At 47.0% G+C, this 21,950-nt stretch overlaps 1 protein-coding gene across 8 annotated transcripts in view; it reads right to left on the bottom strand.

Annotated features, from left to right (window-relative positions):
- Positions 1–2,007: 2,007 nt before the first annotated feature.
- The window catches only part of LOC147022455 (riboflavin transporter 2-like), a 59,592-nt gene continuing 39,649 nt past the window's right edge, over positions 2,008–21,950 (bottom strand). For all 8 annotated transcript variants that reach the window (XM_085893353.1, XM_085893351.1, XM_085893348.1 and 5 more), the window contains exons 4-6: positions 6,679–6,952; positions 5,986–6,109; positions 2,008–4,256 (exon numbers count right to left, since the gene is read on the bottom strand). In XM_085893353.1, coding sequence (XP_085749479.1) covers positions 4,050–4,256; positions 5,986–6,109; positions 6,679–6,952 — 605 coding nt within the window. In that variant the 3' untranslated portion in view covers positions 2,008–4,049. The remainder of the gene's footprint in view (positions 4,257–5,985; positions 6,110–6,678; positions 6,953–21,950) is intronic.

The following is a 21,950-nucleotide window of genomic DNA, read 5'->3' on the forward strand; positions in this document are numbered from 1 at the left end:
CCAGGGGTCCGTGCCCCGATGCTCTGAGCAACGGGTGGCATTTGCTGATAAAAAAAACAAAATCGGGCACGATTTACCAGAGTACAATGCAGTTATGCAGGTGCATAATCCTAACAAGAGCGCAAGTGAGCACAATATATGCTCGAAAAAGTCTCTGTGACACACACACACACACACACACACACACACACACACACACACACACAATTATATTTTCAAACACGTCAATTTGTGAACAACAAGAAGGTATATACAGAATTGTGCTACTGCATAGAAAACAGCATCCTGGTTGCCATGGCAACCACTTTAGATGACTAATGTATGTCGCAACACACCGTCTCCACAGTCTGTACCTATGTACCAAATATGGAATGTGAAAGTTGAAAACATTGGGAGTTAGAGTGCGGACAGGAACGGACGGATGGACAGACGGACGACCGGTATCACATAATACGCCCCGATATATATATATATATATATATATATATATATATATATATATATATATATATATATATATATATATATATATATATATATATATATATATATATATATATATATATATATATATATATATATATATATATATATATATATATATATATCAGGCGTATAAAAAGTAAAAACACATGGCAGGTGGGAAATTCGAATCATTTTATTTCTCATTTAGTCCACGTATTCCCAAAAGGAATTGAGTATGTTCTACAAGGAAACAACAGGCAACAAAAACTAATGTGTCAAGTGTTAAATAAGGTGGTGTAATAGATGCTGGGTAAAATGGCGGTAAAATTGTGGTAAAACCCAGTTTCAAGCCTTTTACAATCTTTACTTTAATAATTTTACCGGAAGTAAAAGTTGAACACTGTGGTACACAAATTGCCTGTTATAATACTTCCAAGAACCTCTAGTTTTGTAGTACATTCCTTCAATCTTATATATTATTTCCGAGTTTGTGGTTTCGTGTCACGCTATCTTCGACTTTGTTCTGCGCTCGAGTGACGTGATATCGGCTTACATTATCTCAAAGACCATATGAGGTGCATGGTACAAAAAAAAGTAAATAAAATGGTTCTGAAACAGTGAAATCGTATTCCACTTACTGAATTAAAGTAAAATTACTCCTGATACTCTGCATCAGTTCCTTTCTCAAACACACCCACCCCAACATGTCGCGCAGAGCGCGGGTTATGCTAGTCTATATAAAGGTTCAATGGGGGTGGTGTATAAGGGCGGAAATTCAGGACTGCTCAACAGCACTAAACTGCTTTTTTTTAACAATTGTAAAAATAAAAGTACAGTTCTGTGTATGCCGTACTTGAACACTGCACAGGGTATTGTGTTCTATGAACTTTCTAATACCAACTGTTTTGGAGTCACGACCTTAAGGTACTGCATTTGCAAAGGGTGTATTGAGGAGTATTGATGGGGATGGGGGGGGGGGAAGTGCGAGAGGTGGTTGTAAAGTTGGTTTGTGAACCGGAAGCAAAATAGTAAAGCGATTTTGAAATGCTTGAATGAGCGTGAGGAGTGTTAGGGGGACTTCCACACACAAAGGAGGTATGTGTGACCTCACATAAACATATATATATATATATATATATATATATATATATATATATATATATATATATATATATATTCAAATGAAGGTGCGTTTAGCAGTCAGGCCAAAAAGATATCTCAAAGGTAGCACATTCACCTTTTTAGTTATCTATTCTCTTGTTCGATTCCCACCCCGATGTTTTACAATTTACATCAATGAGTGTGTGGCCATGGGATGAAACATTAAGCCAGGGACACTGTGCTCGCATTAGCTGATGGACATTAAAGATCTCACAGTACCTTTAGAAAAGGGAAATGCTCTGGCAAATTCCAAATTGCCAGCATGACCACCACTGGGAAAGCAATGGCAAACCATCAAATGCATTGACCTCGCTTTGAGATCCTCACAGCAGTGAGAAAAGAGAAAGCATGCATCCAGTGTCACGAGTCACACCTTTTCCCCCCCCCCCCCCCGAAGGTCGAGGCTCGAGGAAGAGCTCAAACACAGAACAGATCAGGAAATAATAGAACAAAAGCAACAGCTGAAGGAGAGGGGAGGAAAACACCAAACATCGGGGATGACGGACAAAATAGGAGACTTGGACAACAAGGGATGTGGTGAAGAATGGTAGAGGGGAGGAGGCACACAGTGGACAGGATGGACACAGAACCCTACTCGCAGGAGGTTAAAAAAAAACTGGAAATTTTGAAAGAGATGAGCTTGGAGGGGCTTAACGAGGGTAGAAAAAGATCATGGTTTTGGGATTGGGGAAGACCTGAGATGGTGGTCAACAGCGGTTTTGAAGATCTGGAGGGAATAATGAGATTGAAGAGGATGTAGATGTTGGTTCCACAGGCAGTATAAAAGAGGAACGAATGAGTGGAGGTGAGCAGTGATCCTGGATTTTGGTAATTTCACCAAAAGGGGTGAATCCTGCAGAAACCTGGCGGGGTGGTGGTAGGGGTAGGGGTAGGGGACAAAGCACAGAAAGAGTAGAGGGTGCAAGACCAGAACCGATGCGAGAGAAGACAGAAAGACCACCAACCTGTCCATGATGGTGAAGTGATAAGCCCTTGACTTAGCTTTTTCATAGGGATGCATCATGACACATTCTCAACCAATCGATTCATCCAAATCAAATGGAAATTAAATTTCATTCAAACTCACCAAATAAGTTCAAGTTACATAATAAGTGCAAGAGGAGGCATAAAATTAATTTAATTTTTTTTTCGTTTTCAAGAAAACAGCTTCGGAGCAATTTTTTAATATCAGGACAAACGTCACGTATTCATAACATACAGGATATTTATAGATAGGGAAGGGAATTGGTCCAGCTTCAGAGTATAATTATTTCATTGAACTTTTGAAGAGTCGTAAATAAATGTCCAGTGGCGGAGTACTGAGCACTCGACTTGTGCTCCAACGATATAGGTTCGATTCCTGTGGGTGTGCTTCACTTGATTATATTGTTCACTCATACATGTAGGTTTGTAACACACACCACACGTTTACCTCAAGTTCTCTACTTTTGAACGTCGCCAAAAATGGATCCTTCGGCACTGTTTTTGACAGAACTTCGTCCTTTGTGACCTCATTATGTCCACCAAGCCTGATGTTGGTCGAGAATGAGCCCGTCGTGACGTTAAATAATTAGTGGGGTTCACCCAGCCTGACATCCTTCGAGGTCGGTAAAATGAGTACCGGCTTACTGGGTAGTATGAACCATTTGAGGATCCTGTGTTGGAGTGGTGATCCGTTCAGGATTGCACCCTCCAGTGAAAGAAAAACTACCTCAACAGCCCTATGCATCTGAAGATGTGAAATAAATGGTTCTTTTTCTTATTCTTCAAGTCCACTTCTGTCGTATTGAATGTGCATCAATGTAAGACTGTACAGTGAATCCTGACATTGAGCATATGATATATGTATTCGGATGTCTCGGCACAATGAATGTTCATTTCACACGTTGTCACAGCAGGTTCGCAGAGTGCGGGTCTACTGTGTGCCTGGGTCAAAATGAATATCTTCCCCTTGTTTGGCTATTAACAAGAACATAGATGGTACCTGCAGTGAACCCCCCCCCCAAACCCCGGTTAACCCAACAAGCTAAAGTATCTGAGTGACTCCCTCTTCCCTTTGGCTGTAAGGTCTTGCAAGGAAGCTGCATGCGCACCTGTATCGATATGGAAACACCAGTCTTCAACTATACACAGTTTACCTCCCCTACCGATTAAACCAGTGAATAGTCGAACACTCACACAACACCACCACCATGGTGCTGAAACCTACCGGACAATTAACTGTCAATGCGACACGATTCTGCCAGGCTAGGATCACTTTATGTGCATCCCTTTGCAAGCGTTTCTCACCTCCCGATTCAGATATCAAATCAAGCAAATTAATGGTAACATCTCACTTTCTTTTACAAAACGACGGAGTGTTGTAAACAAACCATGGCATGCCGCAGTTGGAGCCAGGTCGTTTACTGTATTGTAGATCGTTATCAACAGGAGTTATAGCATGGATCACCATCTTTAAACAGGTGATAAACATTGATGAGCGGGAACACTGTCAGGGCACCGATCAAAGACCCAGACTGGATGACTAGGCCACACCACAGTAGTGCCATGTGACTCATGCTGTGTAACAGGGAGCCGATCATGACCTGCAGGTATGTACACACACCTGAAAATATCAGCCAAGACAGAACCTGCACACCGCACAAACAAGCGTACAGGTTAAACATACCCCAACCTGCAGTAGTTTTTCTCAGTTATTATTGGTGTCTTGCTATTTATGTTTTCAGCCTAATGAGAATGAGACAAAGAAAAATATTACTTTGAAAATGGAAATGAGTTCGACAAATGAGGCAGTGTTCTGGGCCCAATCCTATTCCTAATCCTAATCTTCATCAATGATCTCTCTAACTCTGGAAAATCCCCTTTATCTGTTTGCTAATGACGCCAGCCTCTGCCGTGACATTCCTCATGTCACGTGACATTCCTTTTTGCGATGTAAAAAGGGCAATCAAAACCTTTCAGATAGGCAAGGAGCAGACTCTTCCCTCTCTTCAGACCTTGAAAAAAAAATATATATATATATATTATATATTATAAGCTGTTCAAACACTTGGAATATGTCTTTCAAGCCAAATAAATCCATCTATATCTCTCTCAAAAAGGACCATCTGCAAACCCAATGTAATTTGTTGACGATCCTCTTGAAGAAGTTGTCATTAAAACCCCTGGATCTCACTGTCAACTGTGATCTTTTTTGGACAATCCACACATCACAGTTGGCCTCCAAAACCGGTTGGCGATGACATCCTCCTCCGTGCAAAGTCCTTCCTCGGCACACCTGAACTCTTATCCATCGATAAGGCCTTCATCCACAGCTTGATGGAGTACTGCTCTCCACTCTGGGCAAGCGCCCCTGCTTCACACCTTGCTCAGCTTGACACCATGGAAACCAAGGCTTTCAAGATCATTGGAATCTCCCGCGATGAAGCCGCCAAGTCAGAAAATTACTAAAATGGCAAACAGGTCGGTGCTTACTCTGTCTTCTAATACCTGCTTTCTGGTCTTATCTTGAACCCTCTGCTCTGTGCTCTGCCCCGACTCCAAGCTTTGTTTCTGCAAGGCACATATGGTCTGCCAGTAACCTCCTTCTGGTGAAACTCCCAAAATCCAGACTCACTGTTAATATACTTATTCATTCCTCTTTTTTCCTGCCTGTAGAACCAACTTCATCGTTCTCTTAAATCTCATTCTTACCTCCAGGGCTTGAAGACGGCTGTCGACCACAATCTCAGGTAATTCCCCATCCACAACCATGATCTTTTCTACCCCCCCCCAACCCTCCAAAAATAAAGCCCCCCCCCCCAAGCTCACCTCTTTTAAAAAGTTTCCAGACTTTCCTTCCACTGCTGTGATTGAGAGTGCTTCTGCACACATCGTGTTCACCCCTGTATCCTCCCCTTGCTCTCATTTCTCCAACTTTCCCTCAATTTTATCCCTCAACCCTGCTGTTGGTGTCTTCCCCCCCCACCTCCCCCAAATCCTTTTCTGCTGTTCTTTTCGTTGATACATTCTATTCCACGAGGTGTTCTACCTCCTGCACTGTATACAAAACAAAGTGAGCAAATCATCACATTTCAGGGTGAACAGCCTCCAACAAACACCCAAACCCCCTCCTCCCAAACAGTAATCCAAAGCAGTTGGAGGAATCGACATGTCTATTCCATGTATAAAAAGGATAATAGCAGACACCAAGGTCAATTCAAATCAATTATAAGGATGTAGGTAGACAATGGACAAATCAATACAGTTTATGGGCATTTCAGAATCACAAGCCATGGGTTAAAGCTAAGCAAGCCAAAGCAACGATGGAAGGGATATGCACGATGGTGCTAAGGTGATAACCGTGCCATCGGGACTCACCACGAGGATGGAGCCCGCAACACCATCCAGCAACGGAGGGCAAGGACTGAGAGCAGCTAGCGTGAGGATGTAAGCACCAATAAGTAGGCTGAGTGCTGATAAAAGCGCAAATATGACATTTGACCTGAGATGAGACACCAACAGGAAGCATTAATGACATGTTTGACCAAACTGAAATACACCATTGTGTATATATATATATATATATATATACATATACATACATACATACATACACACACATAATATATATAAATAAATAAATCTATAATAAAATAATTAATTCATGGGCTGCAAGGAAACGAGGCCAAGGCAAAGCACCAATAATATTCTCCAGTATGATCTTTGCACAGAGTAAAGTGAATCCCAATGTGCACAGCAGGAAATAAAGACATGAATAATTATAACAAGTACATTAAACAGCAATATGATGCAACGGAGAGGAGTGGGGGACATAGGTCAACGTAATTGACCTGCAGTGCACCTGGGGCTTTGGCACGGCATAGCACGGTTCACTTTGCGACGCAAAAAGGGCAATCAAAACCTTTCAGGTTTTTGGGAGCCAAGAGACTTTAAACTATTTATCTACTCCATCTACTTAATCCAACTTAAGATAAAACAAAACCTGTGTGTAAAACAACGTGTGTTCGGCACAAAGAACCTCCCCGCCGAAGCAGACGATGAAACACTTACCTGCATGGTAGCAGCATTGTCAGGAAGCAGGCGACGGGTTGAGCAACATTGCTCAGAATTGCAGTCACATGGAATGCTGTGATACCATATGGCAAGCACGAGTACGTCTGCACAGAAGGGAGCGCTCCGTAGGAAAGAGCCGTGCTCAATCCCAAGATGGACAGCAGGAAGAGCATGTTGGGTGAGAACGCGGGTCGATGATGAGTTTCACCCAGCGAAGGCTGAACTTCATTACTATCGTGGTACACTTCTTGCCTGTATTCATCCCGCAATCCTGAAACAAACGATACAAACTTACAAAGTGAAACGGATCACAAAAACCAAAATCTAATCAGCATCTCTCAAAGCAAAATAAGCAACTTGAACGTTTTTGAGATAAAATTAATCGAAAGCACATTGTGCGAGGCAAAGAAGTCATTCCTCCATCAAACGGAGCTTTGTAATGAGTCCTGCAATACTGTACACCAGAGGAAGACAACAAACTTCTGCCACAACAGACTAATGGAAAGCATCCCACCACTCTGAAGTAAATCAAGGAAACCGTCTTCATGGTTAAGGCACATGTGTGCTGCGAATCACAGACTTGCACACTCAAGTGCTTTAAAGTGACGGCCTGTTTCGCAAAATAAAAACCGTCAGCAAACTTCATTTTTACCACTGTTAACCAAAGTCATTCCAAAGGGTGTGCACGAGTCCACGTATTCACAGCGATCACCTTATCAAGGATTTATTCATTCATTTTGAATGCAGCCTATGGCTTCTGTTTGCATCATCGTGGGGAATGCGGCTGTGCCACTGATGAAGTGCCTCCTGCCGATTGGATAAGAAATTTGGAATTTGTCCATGACGCCAGTGATAGTTTGCCTATTCTTCGTGAATGACACCATTGATAATTTAATGTCCACCAAATAATAGATGACAAGTTTCACGTCGATTGAGAGACGGAATTAGATGATAAATGGGGTTTCTGGGATGCCGATTTCCGATTCTTTTATCGGCTATCAAAAAGCCCGCTATTATTCCGAAGGCAAGATAGCAGTTCAATTGGGGAAAGAGGACACAACGAACGAGTGACATTTAAACAAGCACATTAATTTTTTACACGTATACAATCAAGCAATGAATTGGCGGGAAGGGACAAGACGCGAGCAAGACAAAGCGCTACGACCGCCTATTTATTATGTAGAGTCACATTCAGTTCTACTTGCGGACATGGTGCCACAACATTCATTCGAAAGCAAAGAAAAGCCCCAGGACAGACGAGGGGCAGACTGGACCTCTTTGGGTCTTTATTGCACGGAGCCGTGTAGACCGCAGCAGCTCCGCGAGGCCACGTAGGTTACCTTCCTCGCTGGGGCGACCCACGACACTCCCTCCCCACGGCAGCTAGCGTAACCGCGGCTCGGCCGCGGCCTGGTGGTACGGGCCCCGGCCGGCAACGCTTGAGAGGAACGAACGGGCCTTCGCTCTTTTTGAGTTGATGCTCTCTTTAAGAACCCGTTTGTCCCTCAGCGATGCTCGGACCGTTCCAAAGCCCGATCACCTCAGATCGTTCGGAGCTGGTTGGCGAGCTCTCTCCGGCTCGCACACGAACACGCAGCTCCGTGCGGCACAGCAGGCTTGGTCGCGCTCGCGTCTCCTCCGCTCTCCTCAGTTTCTCAACCGACTGCAGGCTTCAGGCTCCCGACTTCCACGCGGCTCCTCGACCTCTCCAGACTGACTCTCCACCGACTGACTGACTGACTGCGAACTGGCGCTCCGCTCGCCCTTATATCGGGTCCGTGAGGCGAGATCTGGCCTCCACGGAGTCCGCCCCTTTCGATCCGAATTCCGAGGCGAAGCTTGGAGCGAGCGGACGTGTGCGAGATCACCGACTTGCGCGGCGAGCGGACGTGCGCGAGATCACCAACGCTGAAGGGAGAAGGAAACCACCGCGTTTGTTTGCAGCGATGCCGTTTGATGCGGACTCACCGTGGTTGGCGCCAAGATGGCGTCGTTTCGGAGACGAAGGTGAGGCGATGTTGTTCGTGTTGAGTATTGGGGGAGATGCGGTTTGGGAGATGGTGAGGAGATGTCGTTGTTGTGAAGGCGGTTTTGGAGAGGGTGGTTGGTGGTTGGCCTAGTGGAGAAGGTGGTTGGTGGTTGGCGTGGTGGAGAAGGTGGTTGGTGATTGGCATTGTGGTTGGTCCAAAATAACGATAGTAAAAGAAAAACACTATCTCAAAGATCACAGCCCGGGTGACACGAATAATTCCCATTAGACAACGGTAGGGAAATCTATCTGAACACAAACTTATCGGCATAACTGATCTAAGGACCTATATGGTGCTCTGCGAATTTCCACAGCCATAACAATATATATTAATATTATCAATCATGTCCTCATATACATCACTTGTCTTAATTTCTAATATAAAACTATCTGTATCCATATATAACAATGACACATTATCCTGATACTTTGATTTTAAATTATTATAGGAAAAGTCATACATTAACGACTTCGACAAGTCAAGAATTGATGTTCCTAAATAAATAGGTTTATCTATTTCAACACTCTCTTTTACCAAATGAAGAGCACAAAATTTCTCTGAAAACACCTCCGCTCGCTCAAAACTTGGTCTATTAATTAACTTTGAAGCCTTTTTTTTTTTTTTTTTTTTTTTTTTTGTATACCTTGGTCGAGGCTCGTATGAGAGCTAACACACAACTCACAGCAAGGAGGCATGAGACAAGAGGGGCGGGAGTGGAAGGGACAAAACATTGGGGAACAGACACAGGTGAACTGTGGAAGGGGGAGGGATGGGGATGGGACGGGGAACATGGCGAGGGGAAGATGGACATTAAAGGGACTTTCAGGAAGGAAAGCAGGAGAATTGAAGGAAGTGGGCTTGGGTGGATTATCGGGGGTAGAAAAGATCGAGGATTTGGATGGGGGAAGATAAGAGGTGGTGGTGAACAGCTGTTTTGAAAGCCTGGAGGGAAGAATGGGAAAGAATAGAGTGAGGAAGTTTATTCCAAAGGCAGGAAAAAAGAGGAATGAAAGAGTGAAGATGAGCAGTGATTCGTGATTTTGGTAGTTTTACCAGAAGGGGGTTGTTGGCGGACCTTGAGCGCCCTGTGGAAATGTGGTTGGGACAAATCACAGAGAGAGCAGGGGGGGCAAGGCTGGAGAGGAGTCGGTAGAAGACAGAAAGACCACTGACCAACCTGCGGTGATTGAGTGAGAGGCCCAAAGACTCAGCTTCATTGCGGGAGATGCCAATGATCTTAAAAGCCCTGGTTTCGACAGCGTGAAGTCGAGAAAGGTGGGAGGCAGGAGCACCAGCCCAGAGGGAGAGCAGTACTCCATCAGGCTACGGACAAAAGCTTTGTAAGTGGTCAGGAGCTCAAGAGGGCCGAGGAAGGACTTTGCACGACGGAGGATTCCCAGTCGGCGACTGGCTTTTGAGGCAAGGTTGGAAATGTGACTTTCCCAGGAAAGGTCATGGCAGATAGTGAGACCCAGAAGCTTGAAAGAAAAGACTTCTTCCAGAGGATTGTTGAGAAAGTGGATGGGGGGTTTTGTAAACGGTCCTTTCGAAGAGACATAGTGAGAGTGTGAGATTTGTCTGGATTGAAAGACATGTTCCACGTGTTGGACCAGTTTGTGATTTTATCCAGATCTGCAGTGAGCGAAGAAGCTGCTGCTTGCCGGTCTGAGGGATGACAGATGGTACGGCAGAGGGTGGAGTCATCGGCAAAGAGAAATAGAGGATTTTCCAGAGAGTCCGAGAGATCATTGATGAAAACCAGAAAAGAACAGGGCCCAGAACGCTACCTTGAGGAACTCCAGCCTGCACAGGAAGAGGGGATGAAAGAACTCCATTTAGGGCCACACGTTGACTGCGACAGGAGAGGAAGTCTGCGAGCCATGAGTGGAGATGGCCTTGAATACCATGGGAAGAGAGTTTGGTGAGTAGGGCAGGGTGCCAGACTGTGTCAAAAGCACGTGATATGTCCAGGGATACGGCTCGGATTTCCTGTCTGGCATTGAGGACCTCCATCCATTGATGGGAGAGCAGAAGCAGCATATCCAGGGTAGAGTGACCTGGTCTGAAACCAAATTGATGATTGGAAATCAAGCCATTGGAGAAGAGGAAGGATTTCATGTCTGAAGCGATGATGGATTCCATAACCTTGCTGATGATTGGGAGAAGGCTGATTGGTCTATAGTTACAGGGATCTGTTTTTGCACCTTTTTTATGCAGGGCAGTGATGTTAGCAGATTTCCAAGCAGATGGCAGATGACCTTGGGAAAATGAGAGGGTGAATAGAACAGAGAGAGGGTGAGCAAGAGCAGAAGAGCAGGCTTTGAGGACACGTGGGCTGATGCCGTCTGGACCGGTTGCCGAATCTGACTCGAGGTTTGAAAGCAAGCTCTCCACCTTGTCAGGAGAAAAGGATACAGAGTCCAGGGACAGTTGGGTGCGACTGGGTAAAGTGGGTAGAGATAGTGATGGGTTTGGGACACAAGATTTAGCTGCAAACACCGAGTTTAGACATTCAGCTTTATCACGTGTGGAATCAGCAGTGCGGCCATTTGAGGTAAGGGAGGGGATGGAGGGGGAACATACACCAGAAACAGATTTGATTAAACGCCACCAGGATTTTGAGGAGGGAGAGAGGTTTGAGAGTTCAGACTTGAGATGAGAAAGATGTTGTTTTCTGGCTCTCCTGAGGGTAGCTACACACTTGTTCCGAGCTTTGTGGAAAGAACTGAGATTGCCCTCAGTTGGGTTTGCTTTCCATGAGGCAAAGGCAAGTTGTTTCAGGACAACTGCCTCGCCACAAGCTTCAGTAAACCAAGGGCGGGAGGAAGGGTAAGACAACTGAACACGAGAGGGGATAAATCTGTGCATGAGGGAGAGCAAGTTTCTTTGAAAGAATTCCCAGGATGAGTTGATGTTTGAGAAAGTAGTGATAGGAGACCAGTCTGTAAGTTTGATGGCTGCTCGGAGACCCTGCCAGTCGGCTTGAGTGAAATGCCAGACTCGACGGCGGTGAGGTGGTTCTCTGATAACAGCCAGAGAGATGTCCACTTTAACAAGGACGTGGTCAGAAGAACCAATTGGAGCGAAGGAAGAGCAAGCCTGTTTCCAAGATGTAGCAAGTCTTATGTTTTGTCGATTCCTAACATTTTCCATAATCTTTCCAAATACAGCATTATTCATTAATTTATAAAAGTCCTTCTCAAAATCTGTTTTTACTTCTGTTCTCCTTTTTGTATTAAAATCAATATACTTCTTCAACCATTGACTGTTTGAATTTCAAAATCCTATGATTGTGTCGTAGATCGTAGAAAAATCGTGCAATTTATGATACAAGCATCAAATTTGGCATTTCTGTTTTGCAGGGCTTTCTGATCAAATCTGCCCGATTGGCCATTTGAAAATCCAAATGTTGAAAAAAAAAAAAAAAAAAATTTCAAGTCACAGCTGGCTGAAATTCTTGAAGCGCAAGTGAACATCCCAGACAGAGAACCAAGGGGCGATGCAGTCATCATTGATGGCTCAGCACTTATCAATGCCCTACCTCCACGCACTTCAAAGATATTTGAAGACTATGCTAAAGAAGACATCATCCCAAAGGTGGAATCCTATGGTGCTAGGTACGAGAGGGTGGACGTAGTGTTTGATGTGTACAAGAAGTCAAGTCTGAGGTCTTCAAGGTCAAATGTCAGGTCAAAAAAAAAATCATCCACCCCTAACTTAACTCGATTGATGAAACGATGCTGGATTTGCATTATATTGTTACGTTTGAGGGGGGGGGGTATGCATTCAAAGGGTAATTAGGATGTTTAATTAGGTATGCCATGCTGTTCGAGTTTACCAGGATCTCGATGTAATAAGTGGCAATTCAGTGGTGATAAGTTGTCTAGTAAATGTTCATTTCTTCAAGGGGGGAAATGATAATTGTCACGTAATTAGATAGGGACACGGGATAGGGTAAGTGTGTCTGCGTAAACCCCTTTTGGTATTCTCTGGAGACTGGCCGTGACGTCACAGGAGAGTGCAGCGGATGGCTCCGCCCCGTGATCACGATTGGCAGAAGGCGACGGCGGTGGGCCAATAAACGGCTCGATTGGAAGTGACGAGGACAGGAGGATAAAAAGGTTCTGTTCGGGGTCGAAAAAGAAGAGGAAGAACATCACAACCAAAAAGATCGTGTTTTTTTGGTGTAGAGGCTGCTGCGCGGAGAGCGTCCTTGTTGTTGTGTTGATTCGATTGTGTTCTTGATCGTGTCTTGGAGCCTTGCTGAGCCTCGTGCCTCACCTTGGTTGGCTCTGGGGTTCTGCTGACTCGGAGTACGGGGTCGAACGGCGGGCGGACCTGCCTCCCTCTCCTGCTCGCAACTTGGCGCCAGAACTGGTTCCCTGGCGGCTGTGAGCGGACTTGGGCCAAGACCAGGAGGTCGACAGCACCACGGTTTCTCCTGCCCCCCCTGACGAGAGCAAGGCCAGCTCGTCCGACGCCGATCCAGGGACAGTTGCGTCCACACCACGGTCCAGCCTGACCACCAGAAATAGCTACGGTGTGTGTGTGTGTGTGTGTGTGTGTGTGTGTGTGTGTGTGTGTGTGTGTGTGTGTGTGTGTGTGCGCTTGGCGCCTTAGAGGGATTGAGATCTGTATATTCATTGGAATTGTCTGTGTTTTTCCCCACGCCCGATCCCACACCATCCCGTCGAATCGCCCCGGATCCCTCTTCTTGCCGAGTCTTGTTATTTCTGGGAATAATAAAAACAAATAAACATCATCAACTCAGTGAAAAGTGACTCGTGCCACCTTCCTCGTCCCGTTTGCGGTAGAGCGATTGGAACCACCATCTTTGGGTTAAATAAATAAACCGCCTCCATCGTTTCGGCTCATTCTACGTTGGCGGGACTGTTCAAGTCCCGTGGACGTCACATTGGTGTCAGGAGTGGGATGTTCGAACCCTTCTAAATTATATTTGGGATCGGGAGAATACACCAAGATTAAAATCTCGCCACGAATTGGAATATAAAATTACTACAGAAAAGCGCGCGAGCGCGGGAAAATTTTGGCGGGATTTTTCAAATTTAAATTAATTGGCGGCAAACGGGACTTCTTCACCATGGCGGATGTGCAGATGTTTGAGGAGGAAGGCCACGTGTCTGGCAGCGAGTAGGGGGAAGAAGGGAGAGACGGGGGTAGGGTTGGAACCTCCCCCATTCCGAGCGTGGACCGTGCTTCATCGCCCGTAACGGAGCCGGCAGCGCCGGAAACCGGCACGATGACGATCTGGACAATGGTGGAATGTTTAATGAGTGCAATTACAGCACAGGGGGCAAAATGACGGCACAGGGGGAACAAATGGCAGAAATGACGGCACAAATGGAAAATCAATTCGTGACACAGAGGGCAGAAATGATAGATCAATTGGGGGTAATGGGGGTACAGTTGGGTGCATGGATTGATTTAATGAGGGATGAATTGGGGGGAAAAGATGGAGAAAATGAAAACTGAGATGCAGGAGTGTGTGGATGTTAAATTGGGGGAAATACAAAGTAAATTCGAGGATAGATTGGAGGAAACAAAGGTAGAAATTACATTGGAGGGGGAAAATATACGGAAAAAATTGGTAGATAAAATTGATGCAACGAACATTCGGGTTGATAAAGTGGATGAAAGCCTGGAACGTCATCGTGCCTGTGTGGATGCTCGTATGAAGCTGCAAGTTGAAGAGTGGGGAGAGCTGAGGAAGCAAGGGATGAATTTGGTGGAGGAGGTAAAAGGATTGGAGGCTCGTTTGGACGAACAAGATAAAATTATGAGCCAAGATGAAGTCTTGGATAAAGGCCTGGTAGAGCCGTCTTTTGTAAGTAGAGTGTCCGGGTTGGTTGAGGAGCAGCTACAAACTCGCGACGGAGCCTTGGAGGAGGTTGTGCGGGCCCAGAAGATCCTGCGGGAAGAGGTGAATCGGTCCATTCAACGTTTGGAACAGGAGGCAAAATTGACCCATGAGACCCTCACCACAAAACATTTTTGGCCACAGTGGGCTCCGAAATTGGATACGCAGCCACAAGGGTGTTTGATCCCTGGGCTGGATTCGGACAAGGGAGAAACTGAGAAGCCGGCCACCGTAAAAGTAATCCCCCTGGTAAATTTCGACGGGTCAGGGAGCGTTGAAGCTTTTCTGACTCAATTTGAGTGCATTTCCCGACGAAACGGGTGGAATGAGCGGGAACGTACAGGGAATTTGGTGGCAACGTTACGGCGACCAGCCGCAGATGTGTTAAACGTGATCGCGGAGGGGATGTTGACCAGCTCCCACATTTGCGAGGCGTTGAGCCGACGGTTTGGGTTTGCAGCGAACTGTGATCTGGTGCGGGCCCAGCTCCAGCACCGCAGATTGAAGCTGGGTGAGACAGTGCAGGAGCTGGCACAGGACATTTACCAATCAGTCAGGATCGCGTATCGGGACCTTACAGTGGAGGCGTGGGACAGACTGGCACTCAAGAAATTTTTAGCTGCTCTTCCTGACCCTGAGGTCCGAGCGCTGGTGGAGCTACAGGATCCACCCACCGTTCACCGAGCGGCCGAGTGCGCGGCCAGGCTGGCCTCGAGGAGTCGGCCGGGTCGGGTTCCAGAGAGGCCATCGGTGACGATCCGACAGGCGGAGATCCAGGATCAGGGAGGGGGGCTGGGAGAAATTGGCATTACCCAAATGTTTCAGGAAATTTGCCAGAAACTGTCAAGTTTGATAAAGGGTAATCCGGTAGTTAGTGCGCCAAAGTGGCGGGGTCCAGCCCAGCCAATCGAGCAATTCGATTATGGCCAAGGAGGTCCGGAACTGGAAGAGACATTTCACCGATACTCACGGGGGCCTTTTATGGGGAGTTGTTTCCAGTGCGGGCGAAGAGGACAGATGCAATGATATTGCCGGTACCTGGCGATGGACGAACCCTCCAATAGACTTTTAGACTCTGAGAGGGTGAATCCTCCTGCTGAACCGCCAGGTCTATCCGAGATGCCCTTTCATAGGTCGGGTCCGGAGATCACTGTCGGGGGTCCGGGAGACTAGATCGGGCTGAGCATATAGGGCCATGCACGGCTGGTGAGATTGTGGCGAAGTGCCCTCCTTTGGTGGAAAAAAAATGAATTGTGGGAAAATTGGCATGGGTTTGTAAGTGCTGCTGGGTTTTAGAGTGACAATAGGGACAATGGGTAATTGGTAACAAAGCGGGCACGAGTGGCTGTCCAATGGCTGGTGCGTGGATCGGGTGAGGAGAAGTGCTGTGTGAGTTGTTTTAAGTTAATAAGTGAAATGTATGGTGCACACGTTGATTTTTTATTGGACATGGTGTGGTTACAGGGAAGGTCATGGTCGGCGAAGTGTTAGAAAAGCAGGTGTCACATGTAAGGCCGATGGGGTGGGGGAGTCATGTGGGTTTTGTGGGTGGGGATGATGTGCTTGTCCACAGGGATTGCTGAAGCTCACGGTGAGCGTGAATTGCGACCCCCCTTCAAGGAGATTCACCACCTGGTGGCTAATGGTGACAGTGTCTGGAGGCAACTGGGAGAGGGTCTGGTTGGGTGACCAAGGCGGGTAGGACCTTGGCGACCTAGGAAGGCCAGAGGAGCCAGTGAGGCCCCTTCCAGAGTGTTGTACGGGATTAGAGCTGATGGCTACCAGGGGGGAGGGAATCAAAGGGAGCGGGGCGGAGAAACGTCCGGGTTGGACTAAAGCTTACCTGTGGGCATGGTTGCACCTGAGATGCCCCCATCATCTTGTGGTAACCCACCCCATGGCCATGACGGGATTCAGCCTGCACGATTAAAATGAGGACCATGACCTAGAAATGTGATGATGACCATAGTGTGAGTGTTGTGAAGATGTACGAGTCCCACTCGATCCCGCACAACTTGACATGTGCAGCAAGGGCATGATGTCCGCATAATTTTGGGCAAGCAAATTTGAAAATTGGCTCCCCAGGTAACGCTGGGTCTATTAGCATCCACTGGGGGAGGCGGTCAAGTGTAAATATCCTGTGAATAGTGTCGTTAAGGCTTAGAGTAGGAATGTAAAGTATAAGTGTTGTGTTTTTGTGGAACCTTTTGTTTCCCCTCCCCAGATCACTGGAAGAGTGCTGGGCAAGAGCGATGATCCAGAAGATGGAGTGCAACTTCGCTCAGTGCTCTCATGTGATAAAATAAAAAAAATAAAAAACGAATGATTGTTTAGGCGAGGATAAGGCCATAAGGGGGTAGTACATTAAGCAGGATAGGTAAGTTAGCTGCGACTCGCTGCCCATTGCCCCTCCTACTTTATTTCGTTAGGTTAATTAGGTGCGAGTCAGTAAGTGTTAAGGCTGGTACGGTAGCGCCTGTGATATATCTTGCAGGAGCTGCGGCACCAGAGGAGGGGGCAGTGTTACGTTTGAGGGGGGGGGGTATGCATTCAAAGGGTAATTAGGATGTTTAATTAGGTATGCCATGCTGTTCGAGTTTACCAGGATCTCGATGTAATAAGTAGCAATTCAGTGGTGATAAGTTGTCTCGTAAATGTTCATTTCTTCAAGGGGAGAAATGATAATTGTCACGTAATTAGATAGGGACACGGGATAGGGTAAGTGTGTCTGCGTAAACCCCTTTTGGTATTCTCTGGAGACTGGCCGTGACGTCACAGGAGAGTGCAGCGGATGGCTCCGCCCGGTGATCACGATTGGCAGAAGGCGACGGCGGTGGGCCAATAAACGGCTCGATTGGAAGTGACGAGGACAGGAGGATAAAAAGGTTCTGTTCGGGGTCGAAAAAGAAGAGGAAGAAGATCACAACCAAAAAGATCGTGTTTTTTTGGTGTAGAGGCTGCTGCACGGAGAGCGTCCTTGTTGTTGTGCTGATTCGATCGTGTTCTTGATCGTGTCTTGGAGCCTTGCTGAGCCTCGTGCCTCATCTTGGTTGGCTCTGGGGTTCTGCTGACTCGGAGTACGGGGTTGAACGGCGGGCGGACCTGCCTCCCTCTCCTGCTCGCAACTTGGCGCCAGAACTGGTTCCCTGGCGGCTGTGAGCGGACTTGGGCCAAGAACAGGAGGTCGACAGCACCACGGTCCCCCCTGACAAAAGCAAGGCCAGCTCGTTCGACGCCGATCCAGGGACAGTTGCGTCCGCACCACGGTCCAGCCTGACCACCAGAAATAGCTACGGTGTGTGTGTGTGTGTGTGTGTGTGTGTGTGTGTGTGTGTGTGTGTGTGTGTGTGCGTGCGTGCGTGCGTGCGTGTGTGTGTGTGTGTGTGTGCGTGCGTGTGTGTGTGTGTGTGTGTGCGCGCGTGCGTGCGTGCGTGCGTGCGTGCGTGTGTGTGTGCTTGGCGCCTTAGAGGGATTGAGATCTGTATATTCATTGGAATTGTCTGTGTTTTTCCCCACGCCCGATCCCACACCATCCCGTCGAATCGCCCCGGATCCCTCTTCTTGCCCAGTCTTGTTATTTCTGGTAATAATAAAAACAAATAAACATCATCAACTCAGTGAAAAGTGACTCGTGCCACCTTCCTCGTCCCGTTTGCGGTAGAGCGATTGGAACCACCATCTTTGGGTTAAATAAATAAACCGCCTCCATCGTTTCGGCTCATTCTACATTGGCGGGACTGTTCAAGTTCCATGGACGTCACAATATGGACAATTACCTTTCCAACGACACCAAAATAATCGATATAGGGCAAGGGGTTGCTGAGATATGAGGATTTGAATTTTGGTGGAAACGCGACATTAGTCGAAAAGGTCAAAAGTTCTCAAGGTCATATCTCGTCAACCCCTAGTCCGATTTAGCTAAAATTTTGTATGTGAACATAGACAATCGTATGTAACAAGCATGCAAAAAATTAGCCAAATCTGAGGGGGTCGGGTTACAACCCTTGGGTGAACTGAGGTCGAATGACCCTACTATGGAAACACAATGAAAACTTGGTGGCAGCCCTCAGCTGAGAAAAACTTCTTTCTTTCTTTTTTTTTTTTCCCAGACAATACTGCTTTTCTTGCCAAGCTCTCTGCCTGTGGCAGAGAAGGCCACATTTGTTCCAGGATTTCTGACTTCCTTCACTGTCTACATGTGTCCATCAATGGACACCTTTCCTTCCCAGAGGATTAAATTCACCAAGGCAGTGTTTTGGGCTACTCTCATTTCTCATCTTTATAAATTACTTCTTTGATGCTCTGGAAAAAACCCTGCCTTCCTTTTTTCAGATGACTCCACATTGTGTCATCCATCTATCTCTATATCTCACTGACAAATGGAACATGTCCTTCAATCCTGGAAAATTCCACAAGACCTTACACCATCACTCAGGAATGATCGTCAAACGAACCCACCTCTCTATTTCCATGGTTATCTGCTGGAAGAGGTTGTCCTCAGAACTTCTCAGCCTCACCACCATCCAGGACTTTTTTTGGACAGACTACATAGCAAAGCTCGCCTCCAATTTTTTTTTTTTTTAAAGTGATTCTTCACCGTTGAAAATTGGGGCCAAAAAACGATATATTGATATTTCAAAACATGGATGGATGACAAAAAATAAAAATAAAAAAATAAAAAAAAAATAAAAAAAAAAACTTGGTGGATGAGTTGGTTAGATGACAACAAAAGCAGATTCGATTTTTTGGTTAAGGTCTTTGTGCAGATCCGGCCTATCAGTAGAATACAAAACGTAAACTGTTCAGTCTGGTGGAGGTTAGCACTCTTCCGAGTGCAGTATAGTTCCCTCTGCTCTATCCTCAAATCCTCCCTGTGAGCTCCAGGAGACGGGTTCGCCTAGAACCCATCCATCAGAGTTAAACTTCCCAAATTCAGCCTGACTGCACACATGATCAACTCTTGTATTCCTCGTTTCTCCAGTCGATGAAACCACTTTCCGGAGGCTGCTCTGTCCCAGTTTTCTTTCTCAGTACTCGGGTACTCTGAAAGTACGACATTTTCTTTCTCGGCAGTACATCACCATGTTGTCATCCCCAATTCTGTCCCATGATCTTCATTAACCCCATAAACCTTTCCTAACCCAACCATGTTACTTGCTAGTTTTAGTGTTTCCTCCCCTCTTATGAACTATGAACCAGAATAGCACTAAGTTCCTTGACTTTGCAAGAAGTCATGGACTTAGGGTGGCTGGTTCATGGTTTCAGCGCCCACAAGCTCATCGCTGGACTTGGTATTCCAACGCTGGCGGTGTGGCAAAGGAGATTGACCATGTCCTCATTGACGGTCGTTGGAGGATGATCCAGAACTGCAGGGTCCACCGGAGTGCTCAGTTCCTCAATACTGACCACAGGCTTGTTGTAGCAACTCTAAAGCTGCACCTTAAATCCTGGAGAATGGTACCATCCCAGCCGAGGCTGGATGTTGCCAAGCTCAGGGATGAGAGAGTAGCTGAGGAGTTTGCGAACAGGCTGAGTGGACACTTGGGGGGTCTGGGTGCTTTGGGGGGTCCTAAAGAGTTGTGGAGCGCCTTCAAGACCACCGTGCTTGATGTTGCCGGTGGATGCCTTGGAGCTCACCGCAGGGCAAAGAAGAATTTTGTCTCTCAAGGGACACTGGATACCATTGACCAGAGCCGCAGGGCCAGGCTGAATGGCAGAGCTGAGCTGTTCAGGGAGCTGAGGCGTAAAACTGTACGTGCACTGAGGGTGGACAAGGAGGCCTATGTGCGAAGAATCTGTGAGGGGGTAGAGCATCACCTGTGGACAGGTGATTCTCGTCCCGCTTACAGGGGAATTCGCGCATTACGTTCATCCAAGCCCATCCCTCGGAGCACTACAGTTCGAGCAGAGAGTGGTAGGCTCTTGACAGAGGAGTCTGAAGTGAAGGCCCGCTGGGCCGGTTACTTTGAGTGGTTGTACCAGGCTGATCCCCCAACTGTCGAGTTGGATGTCAAGGGTGTTACAATCCCTGTTGCTGACCCTCGAATCAACTGTGGTCCACCTACGCTTGTGGAAACACGGGCTGCGGTGAACCAGTTGAAACGGGGCAAAGCTCCAGGGATCTGTGGCATCCATGCCGAACTTCTCAAGGCTGGTGGAAATGCTGCACTCGTGTCGTTGCATGCAGTTTTGTGCTCTGCCTGGAACACAGGCATCATCCCAACTGACTGGAAGAGGGGCCTTGTTGTCCCTCTCTGGAAAGGGAAGGGTGATCGCCAAGACTGCAACAACTACCGAGGGGTGACGCTGCTCTCAGTGCCGGGCAAGGTCTTTGCTCGGATAATTCTCGATAGGGTTCGCCACCATCTGCTTGAGCACCAGCGTCCAGAGCAGTCAGGCTTTACACCAAAGAGGTCAACGATTGACCGTATCCTTGCACTTCGTGTCCTCACCGAACGCAGACGAGAGTTTCGGCAGGGGCTGCTTGCAGCCTATGTTGATCTCTGTAAAGTGTTCGATTCAGTGAATCGGGATGTCCTCTGGAGGATTCTTGGTCTTCGTGGGGTGCCACCAAAACTGATCGATCTGATGTCTGAACTCTACTCTGGTACTGAGAGTGCTGTGAAGTGTGGTGGTACCATCTCTGACTTATTTCCAGTTGTTACTGGAGTTCGTCAGGGATGTGTACTTGCCCCCACACTTTTCAGCACTTGTATGGACTGGATTCTAGGGAGGATGTCGGAGAGATCAAGTTGCGGTGCGTCATTTGGGAATGTTAAGATCTCGGACCTTGACTTTGCAGATGATGCAGTCATCTTTGCGGAGACTTTAGACATCCTCTTGGGGGCCCTCGAGGTGCTGAATGAGGAGTCGGAGCCGTTGGGATTACGGGTTTCTTGGGTCAAAACTAAGATCCAGGCTTTCGGTGACATCTTGGATGCTGCTGTCCTGTCTGTGTCTGTTTGTGGTGAGGATGTTGAGGTCGTGGAGAGATTCACTTACCTTGGCAGTGATATTCATGTCTCTGCTGGCTGCGAGTCAGAGGTCAATAGACGTCTGGGTCGGGCCTGGGGAGTCATGGATTCACTGGATCATGGGGTGTGGCGCTGCCGGTACCTGTGCGGGAGGACGAAAGTCCGAGTCTTCAGGTCCTTGGTACTTCCAGTCTTGCTCTATGGGTGCGAGACTTGGACTCTGACCAAGGATCTGAGACGGAGACTTAATTCCTTTGGTACCAGGTCTCTTTGGAGAATCCTTGGCTATCGCTGGTCGGATTTTGTGTCCAACGAGCGGTTGCTGAGAGAGACTCGGATGAGATTTGTTACCTGCATAGTCCGTGAGCGTCAGTTGCGGCTGTATGG

Source organism: Eptatretus burgeri, chromosome 8, assembly GCF_056783735.1.
Source record: "Eptatretus burgeri isolate ZD-2024b chromosome 8, Ebu_testis_v1, whole genome shotgun sequence".
NCBI classification, from domain to species: Eukaryota; Metazoa; Chordata; class Myxini; order Myxiniformes; family Myxinidae; genus Eptatretus; species Eptatretus burgeri.